Raw genomic sequence first — 21,915 nt, 5'->3', positions numbered from 1 at the left:
CATTTTGTTTCTTGCTCCTAGAAGCTCTGAGAGGAAGGTGGTAGGAACCCCTTTTTACTGTAGAGTAGATGAAATTGAGGAATGTGATGTGTTACCCTGAATCAGATCAGAAGTTGCCTCTGTGCATGCTGGGTACTGAGGACACTTCAGCCCTCTGAACAGACTTGACTGTTGGGTGTGGGGACCAGGTGCTTCTCTCCAAAAAGAAGGAGAGAGCGAAGGCTGCATCCGTAAGGACATGAGGATGGCATCAAGAATATCTTCCAGTGGTGAAATAGGGGAAGATGAAAATTCTTCCCCAAAGAAAAAGACACAGGGAGCATCCAGGTTAGGTTCTGTTTGTTAGATGATGAGGCCTGGATGGATTTGGGACAACGGGAGACTCTGGAATAGAAATTGTCCCTCCTGGGATTGGTCCTGCCCTGAGGTCCTTGGTGATGGATATCTGAGATTTTAGGACAGTGTTGGTCAGTGAAATTTGATTGAGCACTTACTATGTGCCTCGTCCTGTGATTGGTACTGAGGGTATTAAGATGAATGAGCCCACCTGGTTGTTGTTGTTGTCAGGTGCCATCGAGTTGGAACCGACTCATAGCGACCCCATGCACAGCAGAACGAAACAATGTCTGATCCTGGGCCAACCTCACTACCGCTGCCACACTTGAGTCCATCAATGATGCCACCTGACCAATCCATCTCGTTAGGGGTCTTCCTCTTTTACTCTGACCCTCCACCTTACCCAGCATGACATCCTTCTCCAGCGACTGTTCCCTCCGGACAATATGTCCAAAGTATGAGAGACGAAGCCTAGCCATCTTGGCCTCCAAGGAGCACTCTGGCTGCACTTTTTCCAAAACAGATCTATTGGTTCTTTTGGCAGTCCATGGCACTTTCAGTATTCTCCTCCAACACCACAACTCAAAGGCATCAATTCTTCTACGATCTTCCTTATTCACTGTCCAGCTTTCGCATGCATATGAGGTGATTGAAAATACCATGGCTTGGGTCAGGTGCACCTTAGTCCTCAAGCTGACATCTCTGCTCTTCAATACTTTAAAAAGTTCCTGTACAGCAGGTTTGCCCAATGCAATACGTCGTCTGATCTCTTGACTGCTGCTTCCACACCTGGTAAGGGAAGAGAAGTCAGCAGACAATTCAGCATAGGTGGATATTCTGCTTTGGGTAGGAAGTAAGAGTTACAGGAAGTCAGAGGAGGGCTGTGGTCCAAGCTGATGTTGTTAAGTGCTGTCAAGTCAGTCCCATCTCATAGTGACCCTGTATAGGGTTTCCGAGGAGAGGCTGGTAAGTTTGAATTGCTGACTGTGTGGTTCAAACCGACTTTGTGGTCAAGTGCTTATCCTACAACGCCACAGCATAACTTCTTGTTGTTGTTAAGTGCTGTTAAGTTGGTTTCAATTCATAGTGACTCTGTATAGAGTTTCTGAGGAGTGGCTGCTGAGTTTGAACCGCTGCTCTTGTGGTTCAAACTAACCTTGAAGTCCAGTGCATTAAGCCACAGCGCCACACCAGGACTAAAATGGTTTGAAATTCTGACTTGAACTCCTAGATCTGGGATTCTGAGGTTTCTTTACTCCCCTCTCTCTTCCACCCACGTGTCTTCATTGTCCTCACATTGGGTGGGCTGTTCTTGCCAGGCAAAGAACCTTTTCTAGGATGTAGAAAACGCACTTCAGGGAGTGGGTGGAGAACTAACAGTGCTCTGGTTTGAAGGAGGCTTGTTGCTTGTTGGCGGCAACTCACTCTTGTGCCTCCAGCTGCTCTCAGGCGCCAACAGCCACTTGGACTGGGTTTGGGCTTCTGGAATGTTCTACACGAAGTACCCTCCCTTGCCTCATCTCTCCCACCCTTCCCAATCTCACACTCTTGTTTTCTCTGGGTGTAGCTCCTCCTGGATTGGAGGAGAGGAGGATGAGAATGAAGGGTGTGGCAAGAGAGGAGTAGGCATAGTGGGGACATTCCTAGGGCACAGACAGGCAACAGTGAGGCTACTTCCAAATGTGAGCTTTGGGATGAGCCCTCGACAGTAGTCTTTGAGTCAGCTCTGATGCATGATGACCCCCGTGTATAAGAGTACCACTGTGTTCCATAGGGTTTTCAGTGGCTCATTTTTTTGAAGCAAATTGCCAGACCTTTCTTCAAAGGTACCTCTGGGTGCACCCAAACCTCCAACCTTTCAGTTGGCAGCCAAGTATAATAACAGTTGTTTATATCACCCAGAGACTTCAGGAAAGGACTAGAAAGGACTTTCTCATCTCTTATCCTTTAATGCTGACTGGGCAGGTGAATATCCTCACGACCATTTAACTGATGAGGAAACTGAGTCACAGAAAGACTCACCAGCCTGACCCAGACCGCCTCTCTAGGAAGTGAAACAAGGGTCTGTGGTCTTACTTATGGGACAATTGTCTGCATACTAGTATTGTTGTCCTGGGCTGGGGGTGGGGGACAAGGAGGAGAGAAAAATGCTGAGGAACAGACTGAGGAAGGAAGTGGTTTTAGTATGGAAATCTGAGTCTGAAAACTTGGGAGAACAGATATTTGGCTCAGATGCTTGGTTTTAAACAATTCAGGAGATGGACTCAGGAAGTCAAATAGCTACCCAAAGGGGGTGTCCCTCTTGGCTCATGAGGAATGGAGGCCGCATGGAAGGACTTCACTCCTGATCATGGAACACCGTCCGGCAGACCACTTCACTGTGGAAAAGGAATGGACGGGAGGAGGAGGACATGGGTGGAGAGCAAGAGGAGGGCAGGTGGAGGGGGCCGAGCCAGGGTGGGGGCGGGGCCTGGAAACCCACAGGCTGGCAGCGCAGCTCAATGCCCGAGGTTTGGTGTGCCCTTGGTGAACGTGGTCACCTGCACCCACCAGAACTGATTCCTGACACTGGTGGCCACAGCTCCTGCTGCTTCTCCTGAGGTAAGCAGTCCCGTCTCCCCAGCTTCAGACTTCAGAGTCCCTTGAGAGCTCCCCTGGCTTTTTGTAGCTTAGGGCTGAGGGGTTTGAGGAATGGGCTGATGGACTGATGCCAACCTATAGCCATCTCTGGTTTTCTGGAACATTCAGGGTTCCTAATATACTCACTGAGTCCTGGTATGGTGCTGTGGGATAATGTGCTGGACTGAAAGGTCACTTTGAACCACAAGGTTGGTGGTTCAACCTCACCAGCTGTTCCTTGGAAACCTTGTACAGGGTCCCTGTGAGTGGGAACTGACTTGATGTCACTTAACAACAACAATATACTTATGGTTTCATGGATCCTGAACGCAAACTGACACCCAGCTCAGGTCACCAGAAGATTCAGTGGAACTCAGCCTTGTCTAATGGGCACTAGACCAGATGGGAGTCAGCATAGTCCAGCCCACCTTAGTTCACTTCTACCGCTGGTAGATGGGGTGCATGCACTTTCTCTACCTTCCAGGGTGGGGAGCAAGGGCAGTGAGGTGCTTACTCAGTGGATACCTCATGAAGATGGCACTCAAGGAGAGTTTAATGGGCTGTTTAAAAGGTCTGGGCAAACCCGTGAGAGATGGTGAAACACCTCCAGGTACTCCTTAGCAGAAGTTGGAAGCCCACCCCACACCAGGCCAGAAGGAACCAGGAGAGAGCAGAGCTGTAATCTTGGTAGAGATTCAGCCACTGGCACCTTGGTCCTCTCCGCCTTCTTTTCATCTCCTGCCAGTCCCACCTATGGGGCAAAGACCAAAGCCATCAGGAGCCTTAGGAAAAGTTGGTCTGCAACTTTGCAGTTGGGCAAAGTCAGCCTTTGGGGATGAAGGTAGAGATCAGGGGGACCTCAGTGGATTGGAGGCAAACACAGCTTGAGCTTTATTGGGTCAACAAGACCTCTAGGGAATGAGACCACTAGATGTTTCTCTAGGTCTTTGCTATTATGTATTTCTGTCTGGATGGGGCTGCAGGTCATGATACTCATTCGTGTGATAGACACATGTGAGTTCTTCCTTCATGCTGGGCGCTGTGTGAGGTTCTAAGATTGCAGATCAGCAAGGCAGGCTCTAAGCACTCAGGAAGCCCAGCGAGATGACTCCCTTGCAGTCTCCGGAGGGAGGGCATGGAGGGGTGTCTAGCACTACGGGAACCCAGGGTGAGTGTCTGGAAGGGTCCAGGAGGAAAAAGTAACCCAGATGGCCATGCCAGGTTGTCCTGGGTCTTGTTGGCCATTTCTGTGGGTGCAAAGCTTCCTCTGATGATTCCTTCTGCCATGTGGGGCTACCCCAGGTCCAAGAGCCAGCTTCCAAAGACTAAAGACACACATTGACCCTATCAGTTCCCCAGTTTTACGTTGGGCTTATGAGCAGTGGAGTCAGTTTGTAGACATTGGGCCAGACTGCCTGGTTCCTAGGCCCACCCTGCCACCTGCTAGTTGTCTTGGATAAGTTATTTACATTCTCCAAATCGTACTTTCCTCATATAATTGCTATTTTTATCGTATGACTAGTCCTGTGGAGTTGGCCCTTTTCTGGCTGACTGGCTGGGCCTTGGTTTGGGGAATGGTGTGGGTGGGACAACAGCTAGCTTTGGGAGTCCCCATGAGGCTGTGTCCCCTTTCTAGACCACCCAGAGGTGGCATCATGGAGCATGTGTTGTGGAGGGAGGAGGCTTGTGGGGGGGACTGGGACAGTTGCTGGGCTGAGAATCAGGAGACCTGAAGCCTACTGTGTCTCCAGTAATGTCACTCTCTGGGCCTCAGAGTCCTTATCTGCAAAATGGTTTTTTGACGCTCATCCTCCATGCCTCTGAGGAAACTTAGAACACCAAGTGGGGCTAAGGTACCAGGGGGCCTTAAAAAGTTGATGGGAAATTTGCAGTATCTTCATTCCATTTTTCCATGAACTTTTGAAACCTTGCAAACTGCAAAGTGCTGCTGAAATGCAAGAGGTCAGCAATAGAATGTCCAGTTCCTACAGGAGCAGTCTCCGGGTGTCAGTCTGGGGAGGAATGCTAAGTGTGTCAGGCAGAGCTGGATGGGTGTGTCTTGGCGTCAAAGACATTGGAGCTGGCAAGTTGGCTGTGGCCAGTGCTGGGCATGACTCCCAGTGCAGGTCTGTTGCTAGGCAAGCAAGCTTGGCTTGGATTCTGGCTGTGGGGAGGAGCCTATGTGAATACTGGTACTGTCCTGAGGCATGGGCAAGGCCAGACCAAGCTCTGTATTCACTGTACAGCCTACCACTTGAAGTGGGGCCTGGGGAGCTTAGCAGGCCTTGGAAGACAGGGTCATTGAGGTACAGAAGCAGCTAAAGGGGCTCCAACTATGGATCACTGCCCTAGTTCTTTGAGGGAAGGTTCTCTGATGGCCATGTTCAAAGCTGAACCTGGGATGCATTTTGGAAAGCTTGCTAGAGTCAGACAGTGGTGGAAGGTTGTTGGACCTTTCCAAGCTTCTCCATCCAAGGCTCTTGGAAGAGGGCTGGGCATGGACAGTCAGACACCCAAAGTGGCACACCAAGCATGGCCGGTTGCCATTTTGGGGCCGTCCCTGTGCCGTTTTTCCCTATCAGCTGGGTTCTGGGCAGGCTGTGTTCTTGTGGGTCTGTGTTCAGAGTCTGTCTCCTTGTCCCTTTCAGAGCCCCGGAGCTATGTTGAGTCTGTGGCACGGACAGCAGTGGCTGGACCCCGAGCCCAGGAGCCTGAGCCCAAGAGCTTTAGTGCCCCAGCTGCCCAAGCCTATGGCCATGAAACACCCTTGAGGAACGGGGTGCTGGGTGGCTCCTTTATCTCTCCCAGCCCCCTCTCCACCAGCAGCCCCATCCTCAGTGCTGACAGGTAAGCAGGAGTGTGTGGTGGGTGGGAGATGGGAACTCAGGCTTGAGTGCCTAGATGGTGGACATTAGGAATCACATGCTGTCAGCTAGTTCACCAGCATGCATTTGCAGAGCATCCCCCGAGTGCCGGATCCTGTGGGGATTACAGGATGGATAAGATAGAATTCCCAGGTTCAATTCAATTGGATCCATCCAGCTTTGTGCTGGAAGGAGTGAAGGTCGCAGAGATGATAGAGATGTAGTCCTTCCCTAAGTTTAAATTCTAACAGCAGTCATTCCTGGTTACCAGCTGTGTGTTAAGTGCTTTGTGCAGTTACATGATTTAATTCTTACCATCATCCTATGAGGCAGGTACTGTTATCATTCCCATTTCTTCAGAGGAGGAAACTGAGACACAGAGAGATCAAGTAGCTTGCTCAAGGGCATGCAGGTAAATGGCAGCAGAAATCAAATTCAGATCAAAACTGCCTGGTGGAGCCCAGGTCTCTAACAGTTCCCACACCTGCGTCTTATGCCTAAGTGTGATGAGAGCAAGCCCCAAGGCAGGGACACACTCAGTGGTCAGCACTCAGAGCAAGGAGTCCTTATTTCTGGCCAGGGATGCAGAGAGCGTTTCTGAGGCTGGAGGTATCTGTGGAGTCTAGCAGGATGAGCAGGATGCTGAGAGGTGAAGAAGGAGCTAGAGGCAGTCCAGAAGGTCAGCACAGAAAGGACGCAGGACCAGAGGTGTCAACATAACAAGTGTGAGGGCTGAGGTCTGCAGCTTGTAGGGCAGGGGTAGGGTGTTTGGAGGGTGTACTGATGGAGGGGAAGCTTGCCTTTTGACTGTCAAAGGACAGCCTCTGATTGGAAAGGGGAAGGGGGATAGTTAATGCGACAAGCTCAGAAGATGGAGGGCCCCCATATTTGGGGTGCAGTGAGAAGCTGTTTGACTGGAATAGTTGGAAGCATGAAGGCTTTAGGAGAGGGGAAGATGGCATAGGAAAGTGGCAGTCAGCTCAGGATGGTGCAGGGTACCAGTGTGGAAGGAGGAGCAGGTTAATTTGCCCTGGCCCCACTGCCTACTCCCTTCCCTAGCCAAAGCCCCTATGGGACCTGGAAGCCTGGGAAAGTCTCCAGTTGCCTCCTTCTTTGCATTCCCACAGGCCAAGCCCAGTGGCCTGAGTTGCCTGTAGACCCTAAATTGGTCCCGGTGGGAGGGACCTGGGTGACAGGGTGCACAAAGGTGCTTTTCCCTGAGAGTCTATGAGTACTGCAACCTTAAGCCACATATGCATCTCCCAGCTCACCTGGCCCCCTCACCCAGCCTCTTGCCAGGGCAGGTGGTGCCTCCATGTTTCAGGAGGTTCAGGTCTGGGCAGAGGGAAGGGGATTTTCCCAACTTGTCCAGCCCCCCATTACTGATGCTCAGTGACCCCTGGGGTTAGGAAGTTCTTCATTTTTCTCACCCAAATTTCTCTTGCTATAGTGTTGACTCTTGTTAGGACTCAGGAAGCTAGTGTTTTTTTCTCTGGAATTAATTTCCCAGAACTTCATTTCAGTGTCTCTGTCCTCACACCACCTCCCACCTCCCGCCTCCCTCCTCCAACCCCCCCCAACCCCCCTCCCCCCAGCCTAACCTCTGCCCTGCTCAGCCTGATGCATCCGGCTCTAGCTCCATGTCTCAGAGTCCAGTGTGTTCTACACCAGGAAATGGTGTTCCACTCTGGCCCCCCTCTCTGAAGTGCCAAGTAGACTTTGTTCTGGCCCTGACGTTCTCCCTGCTCTTCACTTTCCCCTGACCCAATAGTACCCAGCTTCCCAAACTTCAGATCACCCAGAGAACCCAAGCTTACCCAGCTAGGCCCTGAGCGAGACCCTTGTCTATAAACTACCTGTCCACATGGCTCCTGGGGTCTCGTCTGTCTGCTGCCTCCCTGAAGCTGCTGCTACCCAAAGTCCATATCAGCTCTGTCCCTCCCCTGCCATGTCATCAATGGATAAAGGTTTGGGCCTGGTGTGGTGCTGTAGGATCAGCACTGTACTGCTAACCACAGGTTAGAGGTTCAAACCCAGTTGCTCCTTGGAAATCCTCTACAGGATCGTTATGAGTTAGAACAGACTCAATGGCACTTAACAACAACAATCCAGTCCTCTCATTTGTCCACCTGGGACAACGTTAACAAGTGGAATCCATGTGTCCCAGCTCCCAGACCACTGTGTTGTATTGCAGTCCTCCGTGGGAACTTGTCCTAATTAATCTCCAGAGGAGAACCTTTCTGGTGGCTATTCTTCCAGGCACAGTCTCCTCTGAACTGAATTTCATCAGAATCTTAGATTGAGAGTGACCTCTAAGCTCACCTGATCTAACTCCTCAGTAGAGGAAATTGCCTGCTAATCATCCGGGTCAAGATGTCTGTCCGCTTCTGCGTAACTTCTAGTGATGGGAGCCTCAGAAATGGGCCATGACGCTTACACCATTAGTGGCCAGATCCAATGGCTAGAAATTCCAACTTGTAATGAGTGGAAACATCCTTATTTGAGCTCCCCTCCCCTACACACAGCTCGATTCCTTGATTTTTGCTTTTGGTGCCTCTACTTTAGCATTCTAAAGTGCTAGAAGCTGATAATGTTTAAGGATAGTGTTATGACAACAGCGGAAATTGAGTAAAAATGGGGTTACTCCTAGTAGGATCAGGACCCAGATGGTCTGACCCCTCCCTGATGTTCCGTTTCTGTGATGCTGAGAATGTCGTGAAACAACACGGGTTTAGGAATCAGACCTAGTGGAGCTGAAACCTCAGCCATCTTTTATGGGCTGTGTGCTCCTGAGCATGTTGCTTAATCTCTCTGCACCTCAGTTTCTTCTGTCAAATGAGGAAGATAATGTCCACCTTGTGGGCTTGCTCTGTGTAAAGGCCCAAGATGATGCTGTGCTTGGCTGGTAGTTACTGGTATGAGAGGTGGGAGGTGTTAGTGGTGGGAGGGAGGGGCCAAGTGCTCTGGGGAAATCTACTCTTCATTGCTTCATTAAATGCCATCCACTGACCACTCAATCTGCCTTCTCTCTCCAGCACTTCCGTGGGGAGTTTTCCATCAGGGGAGAGCAGTGAGCAGGGCCCTCGGACACCCACCCAGCCTCTGTTGGATTCTGGTTTCCGTTCTGGAAGCTTAGGGCAGCCCAGCCCTTCAGCCCAGCATAGCTACCCGAGCTCTTCTCCTCTCCCGACAGTGGGTAGCAGCTACAGCAGCCCTGACTACTCTCTCCAGCAGTTCAACTCGTCTCCGGAAAGCCAGACCCGGCCTCAGTTCAGTGTGCCCGGCATCCACACAGTGCCTGGAAGCCCTCAGTCACGCCACAGGACAGTGGGCACCAATACTCCCCCTAGTCCTGGCTTTGGCCGGCGTGCTACCAACCCCAGCATGGCTGCCCCCAGTAGCCCCAGTCTGAGTCACCGCCAGGTGATGGGTCCCCATGGGAATACAGGAACTGGTTTCCACGGTGGCATGGTCTCTAGTCCCCAGAGCAGTGCAGCGACCACTCCAGGGAGCCCCAACCTGTCCCGGCACCCAGCAGGGACCCCCCAGGCCTCAGGCTTCCAAGGCAATTCGGTGACCACTCTAGGAAGTCCCAATCTGGGCCGACACCCAGCAGGAGGCCCCCAGGCCACAGGCTTCCATGGGACTGCAGTGACCACTCCGGGGAGCCCTAGCCTAGGCCGGCACGCTGGGGCCCACCAAAGCAACCTGGCCTCCAGTCTCCATGGCAATTCAGTAGGAAGCCCTGGCAGCCCCAGTCTGGGCCGTCACCTGGGAGGGTCGGGTTCTGTAGTTCCTGGCAGCCCTAGCTTGGACCGACATGTGGCCTATGGAGGCTACTCCACCCCTGACGACCGGAGACCTACGTTGTCTAGGCAGAGCAGTTCATCTGGCTACCAGGCTCCCTCCACACCCTCCTTTCCTGTCTCTCCTGCCTACTACCCGGGCCTGAGCAGCCCTACCACCTCCCCGTCGCCAGATTCAGCAGCCTTCAGGCAAGGGAGCCCGACACCAGCCTTGCCAGAGAAGCGGAGGATGTCAGTGGGAGACCGGGCAGGGAGCCTCCCCAACTACGCCACCATCAACGGGAAGGTGTCCTCCTCACCCATGGCCAGTGGCATGTCCAGTCCCAGTGGGGGCAGCACAGTCTCCTTCTCCCACACTCTGCCTGACTTCTCCAAGTATTCCATGCCAGGTGGGCCTCTCCCCTTCCATCTCCATCCTTCTGCTGATGCTCTAGTTGGCAAATTAAGTCTGAGAGTCGTGGCATCTGCCCAGGTCCCTGTTCTGGTATTCCCTTGGTGGTCCCCTTGGGTGGACCTGTGACCTCTGAGCCTCAGTTTCCTATATAATGGGAGTTTCCTCAAGGCAAATGTGCTATTGGGGGCAATGATGCAGGTGAAGGTACAGATGATGATGATCATCATCATGTTGTTGTTCACTGGTGTCAAATTGGTTCCATATAGGGTTTCCATGGAGCGGCTGGTGAGTTTGAACTGCGGACCTTGTGGTTCAAACTGACTTTATGACCCTGTGCCTATCCTCCAGCACCACACCAGGATTCCTTAGTATTGCTAGTATTATCATCCTTCCCACCACCATTTATTGAGCATGGATTATGTTCTGGGTCTTTGCTATCTCATTTCATGTTTATGGCCAACTGATAAAGTAGATTTTATCGCCCTATTTTGCATTTGAGCAAACTGAGACTTAGGAAGGCTCAGATATTTGTCAAGGGTCTTACAGCTGGTGAGTGGTAGAGCTTAGATTCCAATCCAAGCCCATCTAAAACTAGCGCTCATAACACATGATTGAAGTTGTCATGATCAAATTTCATATCTTGAAAGTTACTGTGATTTAGTGTCGCCATGAAAAGCTAACTTCCAAGCCTGGATCTCCAAAACTGACCAAGTTACAGAGCACTTTTTTTGGGTCCTCGTTGTGCTCACACCCCTTCATAATAGATGTGGCAGCCAGTTGTGATAGGGACCCAGACCACAAGTCAGACATTTTCATTGGAATCTACTTTCTACCCTCCTGGCTTTAACGAAGCCAACGCAGCCTTGCCCAGTGAATCCATCACTCTTCTCCAGAACTTGCATCTTTGTTTCCACGGAGAGAGCTCATTTCTAACTCAGAGTCCAGGCCTCAGCAGATTTGTATCTTCTCAATTACACTTCCAACCTGACTCGGCCCTGGGACATTCAAGGCAATTCAGAATGCTTCAGGGAGCCTGGGATGGACCCCAGCTGCCCAGATTTTCCGTCTGCCCCTATCAACTCCTGCCCTAAGTCTGCCAAGCTGGGACACTTACAGTGACCTGGCACACCCCTGCATCCTGTCACCCACCAGGGACATCTGGTCCCAGCTCTTCTCCTTGGAGGATGTTGAACGTTGAGTTGTTGGAGTACTTCCTGTTTCCCACCATCTTCCCTGCTTAAAATAGCCCTAGAATCAACACAGGAAGGCACATGGGACTGTAGCTGCCTCTGGCAGCTCATTAAGCAGCCCAGAGCAGCCGCGGGGTCTGGGGGCTTCAGAGCAGAGCCACACGCAGCATGCATGACTCACAGGGTCCAGCAGCCTAGTCCAGCGGCCAGCTGCAGTGCCCTCTGCCAGGAAAGGATGCTGCTCTACCCCTCACTGTCCATGTCTGAAATCTAACTCCCAAACAGCAAACTCATTACTATCCTTCCAGTGAATTCTGACTCACAGTGACCATACAGGACTGAGTGGGAGGGTCCCATAGGACCCCTAAGGCTATAAGGCATTAGAGAAGCATACTACTCCACTTTTCTCCCACAGCATAGCAGCTCATGGGTTCAAGCCTTCTGATTACCAACTAAGTGTTTAACCACCAGGGTTACTTCCCAGAAGTCTTTGTTGTTAAGTGCCATCAAGCCACTTCCAACTTATAGCAGCCCTGTATAGGGTTTCTGAGGAGTGACTGGTGGGTTTAAACTGCCGACCTTCTGATTAGCAGTCCAATGCTTATCCTACAGCACTAAATCCCAAGTTGAAATCAACACATTACTGGAAACACAACCTGTGTCTACAACTTTTCTCCTACAGCATTTTTACCACTGCTCCCGTGCTCCCGTGCTCTCTGAAGAAGGAAAAATCCTTCTTCCTCTTTCTTTTCTTTTGCTTTGCTTAATATCAAAAGATGAAGAAAGAGTTGGAGAGTTAGAGCCACACATCTTAATATCTGAACAGGAAGGTTTGGTAGAAGTAATCCTGAACTGACTGCCAGGCTCTTCTTATCTAGGAAGGTCTTACTAGAACCTTTTTGTTAAACATCTGTGTGACTTGGGGAGACTCACTTCCCCTTCCTGATCCTCCCTATTCTCATTTGTAAAATAGGTAGTTGGACTGGATGTTCTTCAGGCTTCCATCCAGAACCTATGAAAATGTCTGTAATCTCCAGAGGGTCTGGGGATGGGGATTTGCCATGGCACACACTTGAGAGTCTTTAACTTGTAACTGAGCCTTTTGATTCTTTGCCCTATGTGATTCAGAGTGTGGACTGCCCAGCTGGAGGATGAGCTCTGGGGAGAAGGTGTCAGAAATGCATCTTTGGGAGTATGAATGATGCTTCCTTCTGTAACCTCAAGGTTGTTCCGATAGTGCTGGAAAGTTGAGCTTATGAAGAAAGGGGTTAGGTGGTGGGTGCTTTAGCTCATGGGAAAGAAGCTAGAGGAAGTCAGAATCTTCAAGGGAAAGGGGGAGATAGGGTGGAGGAAGGATCTTCAGTTGGCTCAGTGCGAATGCTGTGCTAGGCCTTTCAACAAGAGAACAGCTCAGTGATCTCAGTGATGGAGGCCCCTCCTTCCTGAAGACACAGTGTGGTTGTGAGGGCAGTCCAGGTCCCTTCTTGCTTTGTTCTGGGGATGACGGAGGAGTATCACTTTCTTTTCCTCTCTTTCTCTTTTAGACAACAGCCCTGAGACGCGGGCTAAAGTGAAGTTTGTTCAGGACACTTCCAAGTATTGGTACAAGCCTGAGATCTCACGAGAGCAGGGTAAGTGTTAGGTTGCACTGGGCCCAGTGGACACTCGCAGCACAGCTGGCTGCTGCTGCCTAGGTACAGGTCCTCCCTGGGCAAGGAGCACAAACCAGAGAAGACCCCCATTCCTTCTTGTAGTAGGGCAAAAGTCAGACAGCAACCAACACCTTCCCACAGTGCAATATGGGATAGCAGTCAGTGATAGCAGATGACCCTTTGAGGGATCCTTAAAAACAGAAGTGTTAACTCTTGGTTTTCATAAAGCAGGAGATGTTGGGATGAGGAGATGAGAGATGAAACCTCCTTCAAGCTCCCAGAGGAAGTCTGTGAGTCTAGGACAGGGGTCAGCAACCATGGCCCAACCAAGTGGCAAAGGCAGACCCTGCCTAGTTTTGTCAATACCATTTTGTGGGCACACCAGCACACCCATTTATTTATGCATTGCTGATGTTTGCTTTCACAGTGCAGTGGCAGATCTGAGTAAGTGCAGTAGACACTACATAACCCACAATTCCTAGCATGTTACTGCCCTTAACAGAAAAGGTTTGCTGATCACTAGCGTAGGAGGATTCTTCACAGCTGAATCCGACTCACAGCAACCTCTAAGTGTGCCATAGTAGAACTGTGTTCCATACAGCTTTCAATGGCTGGTTTTTGAAAGCAGATCACCAGATCTTTCTTCCAAGGTTCTTCTGGGTAGATTTGAATCTCCAACCTTTTGGTTAGCAGTGCTGAGTCTGTTAACTGTTTTCACAACCCAGGAACTCCTGGAGGATCTTTGAGAATATTTAAATTCTAATGTTAAAGAAGTCGTTTCACCAAGAATGAATGCGGGGGGACCTAAGTAAATCCAGTGTCATTTAACTTCTTGCCTCCCTCTCTTCATCTCTCCCCAATGCAGCCATTGCACTCCTTAAGGACCAGGAACCAGGGGCCTTCATCATCCGCGACAGTCATTCCTTCCGAGGAGCATACGGGCTGGCCATGAAAGTGTCTTCTCCCCCTCCAACCATCATGCAACAGAATAAAAAAGGTAGCATCGTCTTTAAGAGTGTTGCCCTCAGAACTAGGTCGTCTGTTCAATCTTCAAGCCTGAGATGCTGGAAGGACCCAGAGGGACTATCTTACCAGAGCTGGTCCCTGCCACGTTAGACTCTTCAACAGAGCAAGGCTTGGGTTCAATGATGGTTGGGGGCAGAGAATGGGACATGGGGGTTACCAGCTCTCTGTGGTTAGGTTTCCATGAGGGGTGAGCTGGGAGGATTCATTCTAGAGCATTCTCACATATTTGTTCCAGAGCCTTTTCTCTTTTCTTAGCCCTGCATATTGGGGAAGTTATGAAGCACTCTTGGACTCCTGGTGTGGCACTGTAGAATCAATACTGGATTGAGAACCACAAACTCCACAGTACAAGCCCACTAGCCGCTCCTCAGAAACCCTTTACAGGGTCTTTCTCAGAAAACCCTTTATAAGTCGGCACGGACTCGACAGAACTTAACAACAGCAACAATATGAAGCGTTCTTGGGAAGAGGTAGAAGGACACTTTGAGAAGTGATGAATATGCATTTCTTTCTCTTCATCCCAGGAGACATGACCCATGAGCTGGTGAGGCATTTCCTGATTGAGACCGGTCCCAGAGGAGTCAAGCTCAAGGGATGCCCCAATGAGCCAAACTTCGGTAAGCGTTCACCTTGCCACTGTCTCCAGAGTTGGCCCCAAAGGCTCAGGCTTGTTCTGGATTCCTCCAGGACTCTGACCCCCAAGTTCCTCCCACTGCAGGCTCTGCCCAGCCCCCTTGTCTTGTAATGAGCATTGAACAGAAAATGAAGTGACTTCCTTACCTCTGTGAATTCCTTTCAACTGGATAACATTATCACTGAGTAGCTGCCCCCATTCAGCACCTACTCTGCGGAAGTCACTGTTTAGGTACCTTGTGTTAGTTCTGATCTTCACAACTACTTTGCATGGTGGGTGTCATTGCCCACATTTCCCAAATGAGGAAACTAAGGTTCATGGAAGTTAGACTTACCAAATGCATGTAAAGAGTAAGTGACTGAAGTAGGACTTGATCCCCCAATTCTATGGCCTCAGAGCCCCCTGATATTTCAATTGAGCTGTCCTGAGAAGGACCGTAAAACTGGAGGGGATTTAGGTTAGAGAGATGTTAGCAGGAACTTTCGACAAAGGAAAGTTGGTAGTTATCTTTAAGACTGCAAGAATGAGCCATTGGAATCTACTCCCTTGTGGTGGTGGTGGTTATGTGCCGTGGAGTCGGTTCTGACTCACAGCGACCCTATACAGGATTTCCGAGGCTGTAAATCTTTACGGGAACAGAAAGCCTCACCTTTCTCCCATGGAACAGTTGGTAGTTTTGAACTGCTGACCTTAAGGTTCGCAGCCTGATCCGTAACCACTATGGATGCTACCAGAGCTCCCTTCACCCTTGTTGTTGTTGTTAAGTACCGTGGAGTCAGTTCTGACTCATAGCGACCCCACACAGGGTTTCTGAGGCTGTAACTCTTTACGGGAGCAGAATGCCTCATCTTTCTTCCATGGAACCACTGGTAGTTTCGAACTGCTGACCTTGAGGTTGGCATGGCAGCCCGACTCGTAACCACTACACTAACAGAGCTCCTTCCCTTCTCCCTTAGACCTTGCAAGACAAAAAAAAAAAAATGAGGGGTGGATTTTCAGCTTTATTGGTGGATGAGAGCAAGGTAATAGAAAAACAGAAGATTACATATAGGAGGGGCCTGATGTGCTGTTTCTTTCTCTCTGCAGGATCTCTATCTGCCCTGGTCTACCAGCACTCCATCATCCCATTGGCTCTGCCCTGTAAACTGGTCATTCCAAACCGAGGTAGGAACGTGAGCCTCCTTGCTCACCATATGAGTCTTGAACTGGCCTCCTTCCATGTCTCAGCCCTGCCAGTCACCTTGAAACGTGGGCCAGGTCTATTGGGTCATTTTGCCAATGTCAGGAAAGGCAAAACCTCTCTCCTTTTTTATTTCCTAATAAAGAAGAAAGAGAAATTAATTAAGAAAATTAACTCCAGGAATATACATAATTGACTTGCCAGATTGTTCTGGAAAATTCTTTGGAGGCTTCAAGAAATTCACAATGAGTCCTTAGACTAAGTCTCGCCCCAGGGGGGTTATGGAAGAGAAGACAGTCATGGGAGGACAACACAAGGAGGATGAGGTGGGCAGCCAGCCGGGAAGATGGAGGGAAGGAGGTGAAAGGCTGATTTCGGTCCTGGACATCTACATTCTGCTCCCACAAAGATTTGTTGCTGCTGTTACTATGCCATCGAGTTGGTTCTGACTCTGCAGAGGATTTCCGAGGAACAGTTGGTAGGTTTGAACTGCTGACCCTGTGTTTCGAAGTCCAGTGCTGATCCTACAGCTCCACTCCAGGGTCACTATGAGTCAGAACTGACTCCACAGCACTTAACAAATGCAACAACAGTGTTCTCAAGGGTTGGCCTGAATGAACCGGCAAGAGTGCCTTTGAGGGATCTTTTAGACCAATAGCTGGCTTAGCTCTGCATAGATGAAGGGATGGGTGGGGTCTGGAGTGTCTAGTCTGTGTGGCTGACTGAGGGAGGTTGAGTCGTGAGGAACAGTAAGTTCTCTTTAATCTGAATAGAACCCAAGAGCATCACCACATACAGGACAAAAGTTTGAGTGAGTCATTGGGGCTGGGGGAAATTTTAGCTTCTTTCATAGAGTTGTTTCAACCCTGGAGGATGGTGGATGGAGTTCACAAGCTCTTCATAGTACAGGCTGCTATCCTTTAGCCCCCAAGAATCCCAGGCTCATGTGAAGATGATAGTGCCTGGCCCTGAACTTGGTCTAGGATCTGGGAACCGGGGTAACTCTGCCTTACATGGTTTGTTCAATAATAGGGTCTTCAGATCTGCCCCTTGGACTCTCTTCCAGTCTCTCTTGGAGCTGCTGGCCTACCACACATCTAACTTTCAATGTTACTTGACAGTTTCAATTTGGATAAATTGAATTAATTCTTTATTAAAAATATGTTTTAATAAAAATAATTTGATTCATTGAATTATTAATAATTGACCAATGTTAGTAACTTAAAAGTTCAAATTAAAGAAAAACTTAAATAGCATTGTTGACTACACAGTGCAGATTCGAATTCAATTATTTTTCTATTCCGTTTATCATAGTAGTTCAACAATTGTAAAATGGTGTGATATTTAAATTGTATAGACCAGTAGCTTTCAAAGTGTGGTTCCCCAGACCAGCAGTAATAGCTTCATCTTGGAATTGTTAGAAATGCAAATTCTCAGGTCCCATCTAACCCGAAACTCTGGGGGTGGGACTCGACAGCCAACATTTTAACAAACCCTTTACATCAAAGCCTGAACACCAGTAGTATGAGTAATACTCAATTCTTATTGGTATGGAGTAGTCCTTTTGCGGCACGCATGCGTGCTTTAGTGAATCTGGATCATTATTGTTCTCCATTATCAAGGCAGAGTCACAATGACAACAACAATGCCATTTGAAGGCTTGTTTTATGGCAAGCACTGGGCTAAGCACTGTATTATGATCATCTCCACTTTACAGGTACTCAGTTCTGCTAGAACCCAAAGCAGTTAACCTGGGGGCTGAATGCTGAGAGCTGTCGTTGAACACGAACAGCGTGCTCTGTTATTAAAGGCAGAATCTGTCATAGAAAGGATTTGCTGAGCTGCCTGGGGTACTTTGCATTGCTCGCCTCAGGCCCAACTAAGCTTGTGTCTCTTTCAAGCTCAGAGTTTTAATTTCCACCTGAATTCTTGTCTCAGACCCCACAGATGAATTGAAAGATAGCTCGGGCTCTGCCAATTCAACCACTGACCTGCTAAAGCAAGGGGCAGGTGAGTGACCACTGGGGGCTGGATCCCTGCCCAGGCCCTTTGCTCCTTCCTTCCCCGTCCTCCTGCATATGTAGGCTAGATGTCTCTCCCAGACCCAGATTCCTTTGGGCAGACCATATTTCCATGCCTTGGCTCAAGGCTGACCTGAAGTTGACTCCCTGAAGAGTGGACCTAGGGCTTGGTCCCCACCATGACTTCTTGGTGGGGTTTCTTCCAGCTTGCAATGTGCTGTTCGTCAACTCTGTGGACATGGAGTCACTCACGGGGCCACAGGCCATCTCCAAAGCTACTTCTGAGACACTGGCTGCTGACCCTACACCAGCGGCTACCATTGTTCACTTCAAAGTCTCAGCCCAGGGAATCACACTGACTGACAACCAGAGAAAGTAAGAATCTTCTACCTGCATCTGTGTTGGGCTTTCCTTTCTATCATCCATCTATCCCTTCCTCTCCTACTTCCTTATACCCATCTATCCCTCCATCCCTACATGTACTCATCCATTTACCAATTAATTTGTGTCCTCCATCTACCCATTCATCCATCTTCCATCCACCTTCATACATGCATCCATCTACTCATCCATCCATCCACTTGTCCTGCCACTTACCAACTAATCCAGCAATCCTATCTTCATCCACTCCCATCTACCCACCCTTCTTCTGTCCCTCCATTCATTGAGCCATCCATTCATACCTTCCATCTTTTAACAAAGAGCCCCTGTCGTGGGCGTAAAAGGTCCTTCATTTTAGGAGCTTCCACTCCATCCCCCTTTTCTTTGGTAATCTGTGGGCTAAAGGTTGAACCTCACTCTTCATCTCAGACCCTCTCCTCACTCTTCACCTCAGGCCCTCTTCTCACTCTTCACCTCAGACCCTCTCCTCACAGTGTCCTCCTGTCCATCCCTTACTTGTCAGTGTCCCTTCATATCTTACTCTTTCTCAGTACCAGTTTTTTCCTTCCTTTCCTGGCCCCTAGAAATTTAGAGATGTTTCTATATGGAATTTGTTTTTTCCCTGTGCATTGCTTATGTCCCCAGTGTGAACGGCTCAGGCCATCTTGCTCCCACAGACAAGGTTGTGGAACATCATAGAAGTAAGCAAAGGCTATGGCAACCCATGTCTGTTACAGACAGTGGAAAGGTGGCCTGACCTGCAGATAGAAGTTGGGGGAAGTTCTCACTTAAACATTCATTCTCTACCTTCTGTCTGCACTACAGGCTCTTCTTCAGACGACATTATCCCCTCAACACTGTGACTTTCTGTGCCCTGGATCCACAGGATAGAAAGTAAGTCTGTAGACCCCTCCCTTGCACCTAGCTGTCTATACTGAAGTGTGTGTACGTGGCTGGAGGCTGGCGCTCTCCCTGTGTCTGTGGGAATGTCAGTAGCTGTGCTGATGTCCTCCCTGGGAGCCTTGTCCTGCACAAATACGCAGATGTCCCCTCTGCTATGTCTCTGACCCCTAGAATGAGAGCTCCTCTGCTGTCCCCCAGATGGTCTGGGTGTGGATGGGAGTGGGCTTGGGGAAGAAGGGACATGGTTTACTTGGTGCCATCATCTGTCTCTCCACAGGTGGATGAAAGCGGAGGGAGGTGTCCCTGCAAAGTAAGTGTGGCTCCAGCCCCTCCCCTAGTTGACCAGACTTTTCACTTTTAGGGAGGGGTTTCAGAGGGTGGGTTTAGAATCTGGAAGTAGGGGCTAGAGGAAGGACAGCAAGGTAACTCAGTTTTGGACAGGACCCATTGGGCAGGTAGAAATGGGCGTGGCACTAGAGGAGAGACTGTTTAGGGGGAGGAGCAGCACAGCTGGCAGACAGCTGGCTCCTGTAGAGTGAAGATGTGAGAGAGCGGAGATTGAAAGAGGACGGTGTGGGAGGCTACAGTGAAGTCACTTCAGTCAAGAGTGCTCTGAACTGATGGTGAACAGTGGGGTCCTGAAGTCATCTACGGAGCTAGTGCTGAGCTGAAGGGGTGGACTGAGGTGTGCAGTCATCACAGAGCTGGTGCTAAGTCTGCCTCAGCCTTCCCCTGCGGTCACAGAGCCATTTGGCACATGGCCCCGGAGGCCTCTCTGCATCTCCTGTGTCCTTGTGTTGGATGTAGGGTGCTCATGCCCCCTCATCCCTGGGCCCTGTGAGGGGTCAGGGATAAAAGTAGCCGTTCTTCTTGGTTAGGTGCTGCTCTGCAGTTGCACTTCCTCCAGAAGAGATGTTGCTAGGTTGGGGGCCAAAGCAACAGGGAGAGACTGAGAGAGGTGCTAAGGGGGGCTCAGAGTCTGAACCAGGGTGAGACAAGTGAAACAGCTTGGGTACAGAATTAAGGAGGCATCCTTCTCAGGATTGCATGATCCCCTCCTCCATGCCCTTGGGGAGTGAGGATTTGCTGTGGGTGAACTGGCCTTAGGCACCAGGGGAGCCTTTACCATCAAGGAGGGCAGAGAGGTGATGTTTTGGGCATGCCAGGATTAGTGGGTCTCCACAAAGGGAGCTCAGAGCCACGTTCTCGCTCTGATTTTGCCCCCCTCCACTGTGTCACTGGACTGAGCAAGCCTTGAAAGGAAGAGAAGGGTGCAGTCCTTGAACTTGACCTATTGTTTCCAGGCCCTGAGACATAGTTGAGGGGATAGAGCTTTAGGAAGCACAAGGTTTTGTGTGTGTGTGTGTGTGTGTGTGTGTGTGTGTGTGAGAGAGAGAGAGAGTGTGTGAGTATGCATGTAAGTGTGAGCACATATGTGTGTGAACATATATGTGTGGGCATGTGTGAGAGCATGTTTATGTATGTGAACATGTGGGGGTGTGAGCATGAGCATATATGTGTGTGCAAGCATGTGTGTGTATGTGTGAACATGTGTTTGTAAGCATGTATGTGTTGGCATGTGTGAGTGTACAAGCATGTGTGCACGTGCAAGAGAGTGTGTGAGTGTGTACTGAGAATGCGTGTGTGTACAACCACATGAGCTGGCCCCGCCTAGGCTAATTTTAGCTGTTGTGGCCCAATGCTAGGGAGAGGGGTTTCCATTGGAATCTGCAGCTGTCCTGATTTCCCCATCTTGCTCGAATTAGCAACATGCTGGCTGGGAGGGGACCTGAACTCACATTCTGTTCTCTGTGCTCATATTTTTAACTCTGTTTTGTAAAGAGAGAATGTTAGGTGGCTCCAGGCTTGGGACAGGGAAGGAACAGGTGTGGGGGTCCACTGCCCTCTTCTGCCCTCTGGGCTTTAAAGCTGTTGAGCACAGGAGTAGCAAGTGTGGGGGGAACAGTGAGGAGAACTGTCTGGCTTTTGTCTCCCTGACCTTGTGGCGTGTGCGGAGGCCAAGCCTTTTGACTGGTAGACAGTGTTTTATTCATTTGCTGGTACGTGTACAAGCAGCCGGGTAGGGGTGGGACTGGGGTGGACCAAAAGAAGCTCGTCTAGGAATGTCCACACTTTATTTTTTGCCTCACCCAGTCTTGTGTTTACCTCTGCCCCATCCCTCCCACCCCCCCACCCCCTCCGGTCCCCTTTAAAGGGCAGTTTCTGCCCATCAGGGACAATGTGAGACACTGTCTCCAGGACTTGGTTTTCTAGCCAGTGAAATAGAGAGAAGATTCTCTTAAGTGCCATCCTGAAATCCTGGTTCTCAGGGTGCCATGGGGAGGCGGGAGAGAGATGTTGATTTGGAGAGGAGCTTTCTGCACCCATCGCTCACACTGTGCCTTTTCCCGCCCTGTAGGCTCTTTGGCTTTGTGGCTCGGAAGCAGGGCAGCACCACAGACAACGCCTGCCACCTCTTCGCTGAGCTTGACCCCAACCAGCCTGCCTCCGCCATTGTCACCTTTGTCTCTAAGGTCATGCAGAATGCCGGCCAGAAGAGATGAGCCCTCACCCCTTGCCCAGGGCCAGGGCAGTGGGGATGGGACTTGTGGGGAGGGGACCCAGGAATCTTGACCACCTTTGAATCCAGAAGGAGGACTTTGGGCCAATTTTGGTGAAGGAGAGAAGAAAGTGCAACATGGGGAGAGGAACGTGTATTTCAGAGGGTTGGGGGAGAGAGAGGAGACAGAGAGAAAGGAAAAAAAATGGAGGAGAATAATTTAGATTCCCCTAGGTCGATGGAAACTGAAAAAAAACCCAAAGCCTTCCAAACTCACCAGGTCCACCTAACCTCCCCTTCACCCCTACCCCCACCCCCCCTGAGGATGGAGTTCCTCAAAGGAGGTAGA

The 21,915-nt window shown here is 50.0% G+C and overlaps 1 protein-coding gene across 1 annotated transcript in view; it reads left to right on the top strand.

The window, feature by feature from the left end:
- Nucleotides 1–21,570, top strand: part of TNS1 (tensin 1) — a 111,180-nt gene extending 89,610 nt beyond the window's left edge. The window contains exons 19-30 of the mRNA XM_006867799.1: nt 5,604–5,802; nt 8,855–9,375; nt 9,454–10,014; nt 12,754–12,840; nt 13,727–13,858; nt 14,412–14,504; nt 15,608–15,685; nt 17,640–17,711; nt 17,929–18,097; nt 18,929–18,997; nt 19,284–19,316; nt 21,426–21,570. Of these exons, the coding sequence (XP_006867861.1) occupies nt 5,604–5,802; nt 8,855–9,375; nt 9,454–10,014; nt 12,754–12,840; nt 13,727–13,858; nt 14,412–14,504; nt 15,608–15,685; nt 17,640–17,711; nt 17,929–18,097; nt 18,929–18,997; nt 19,284–19,316; nt 21,426–21,570 (2,159 nt within the window). The remainder of the gene's footprint in view (nt 1–5,603; nt 5,803–8,854; nt 9,376–9,453; nt 10,015–12,753; nt 12,841–13,726; nt 13,859–14,411; nt 14,505–15,607; nt 15,686–17,639; nt 17,712–17,928; nt 18,098–18,928; nt 18,998–19,283; nt 19,317–21,425) is intronic.
- The last annotated feature ends 345 nt before the right edge of the window (nt 21,571–21,915 follow it).

The sequence above is a fragment of the Chrysochloris asiatica genome, unplaced genomic scaffold, assembly GCF_000296735.1.
Source record: "Chrysochloris asiatica unplaced genomic scaffold, ChrAsi1.0 scaffold00110, whole genome shotgun sequence".
Taxonomy (NCBI): domain Eukaryota; kingdom Metazoa; phylum Chordata; class Mammalia; order Afrosoricida; family Chrysochloridae; genus Chrysochloris; species Chrysochloris asiatica.
This window is presented reverse-complemented; position numbering and strand designations above follow the sequence as displayed.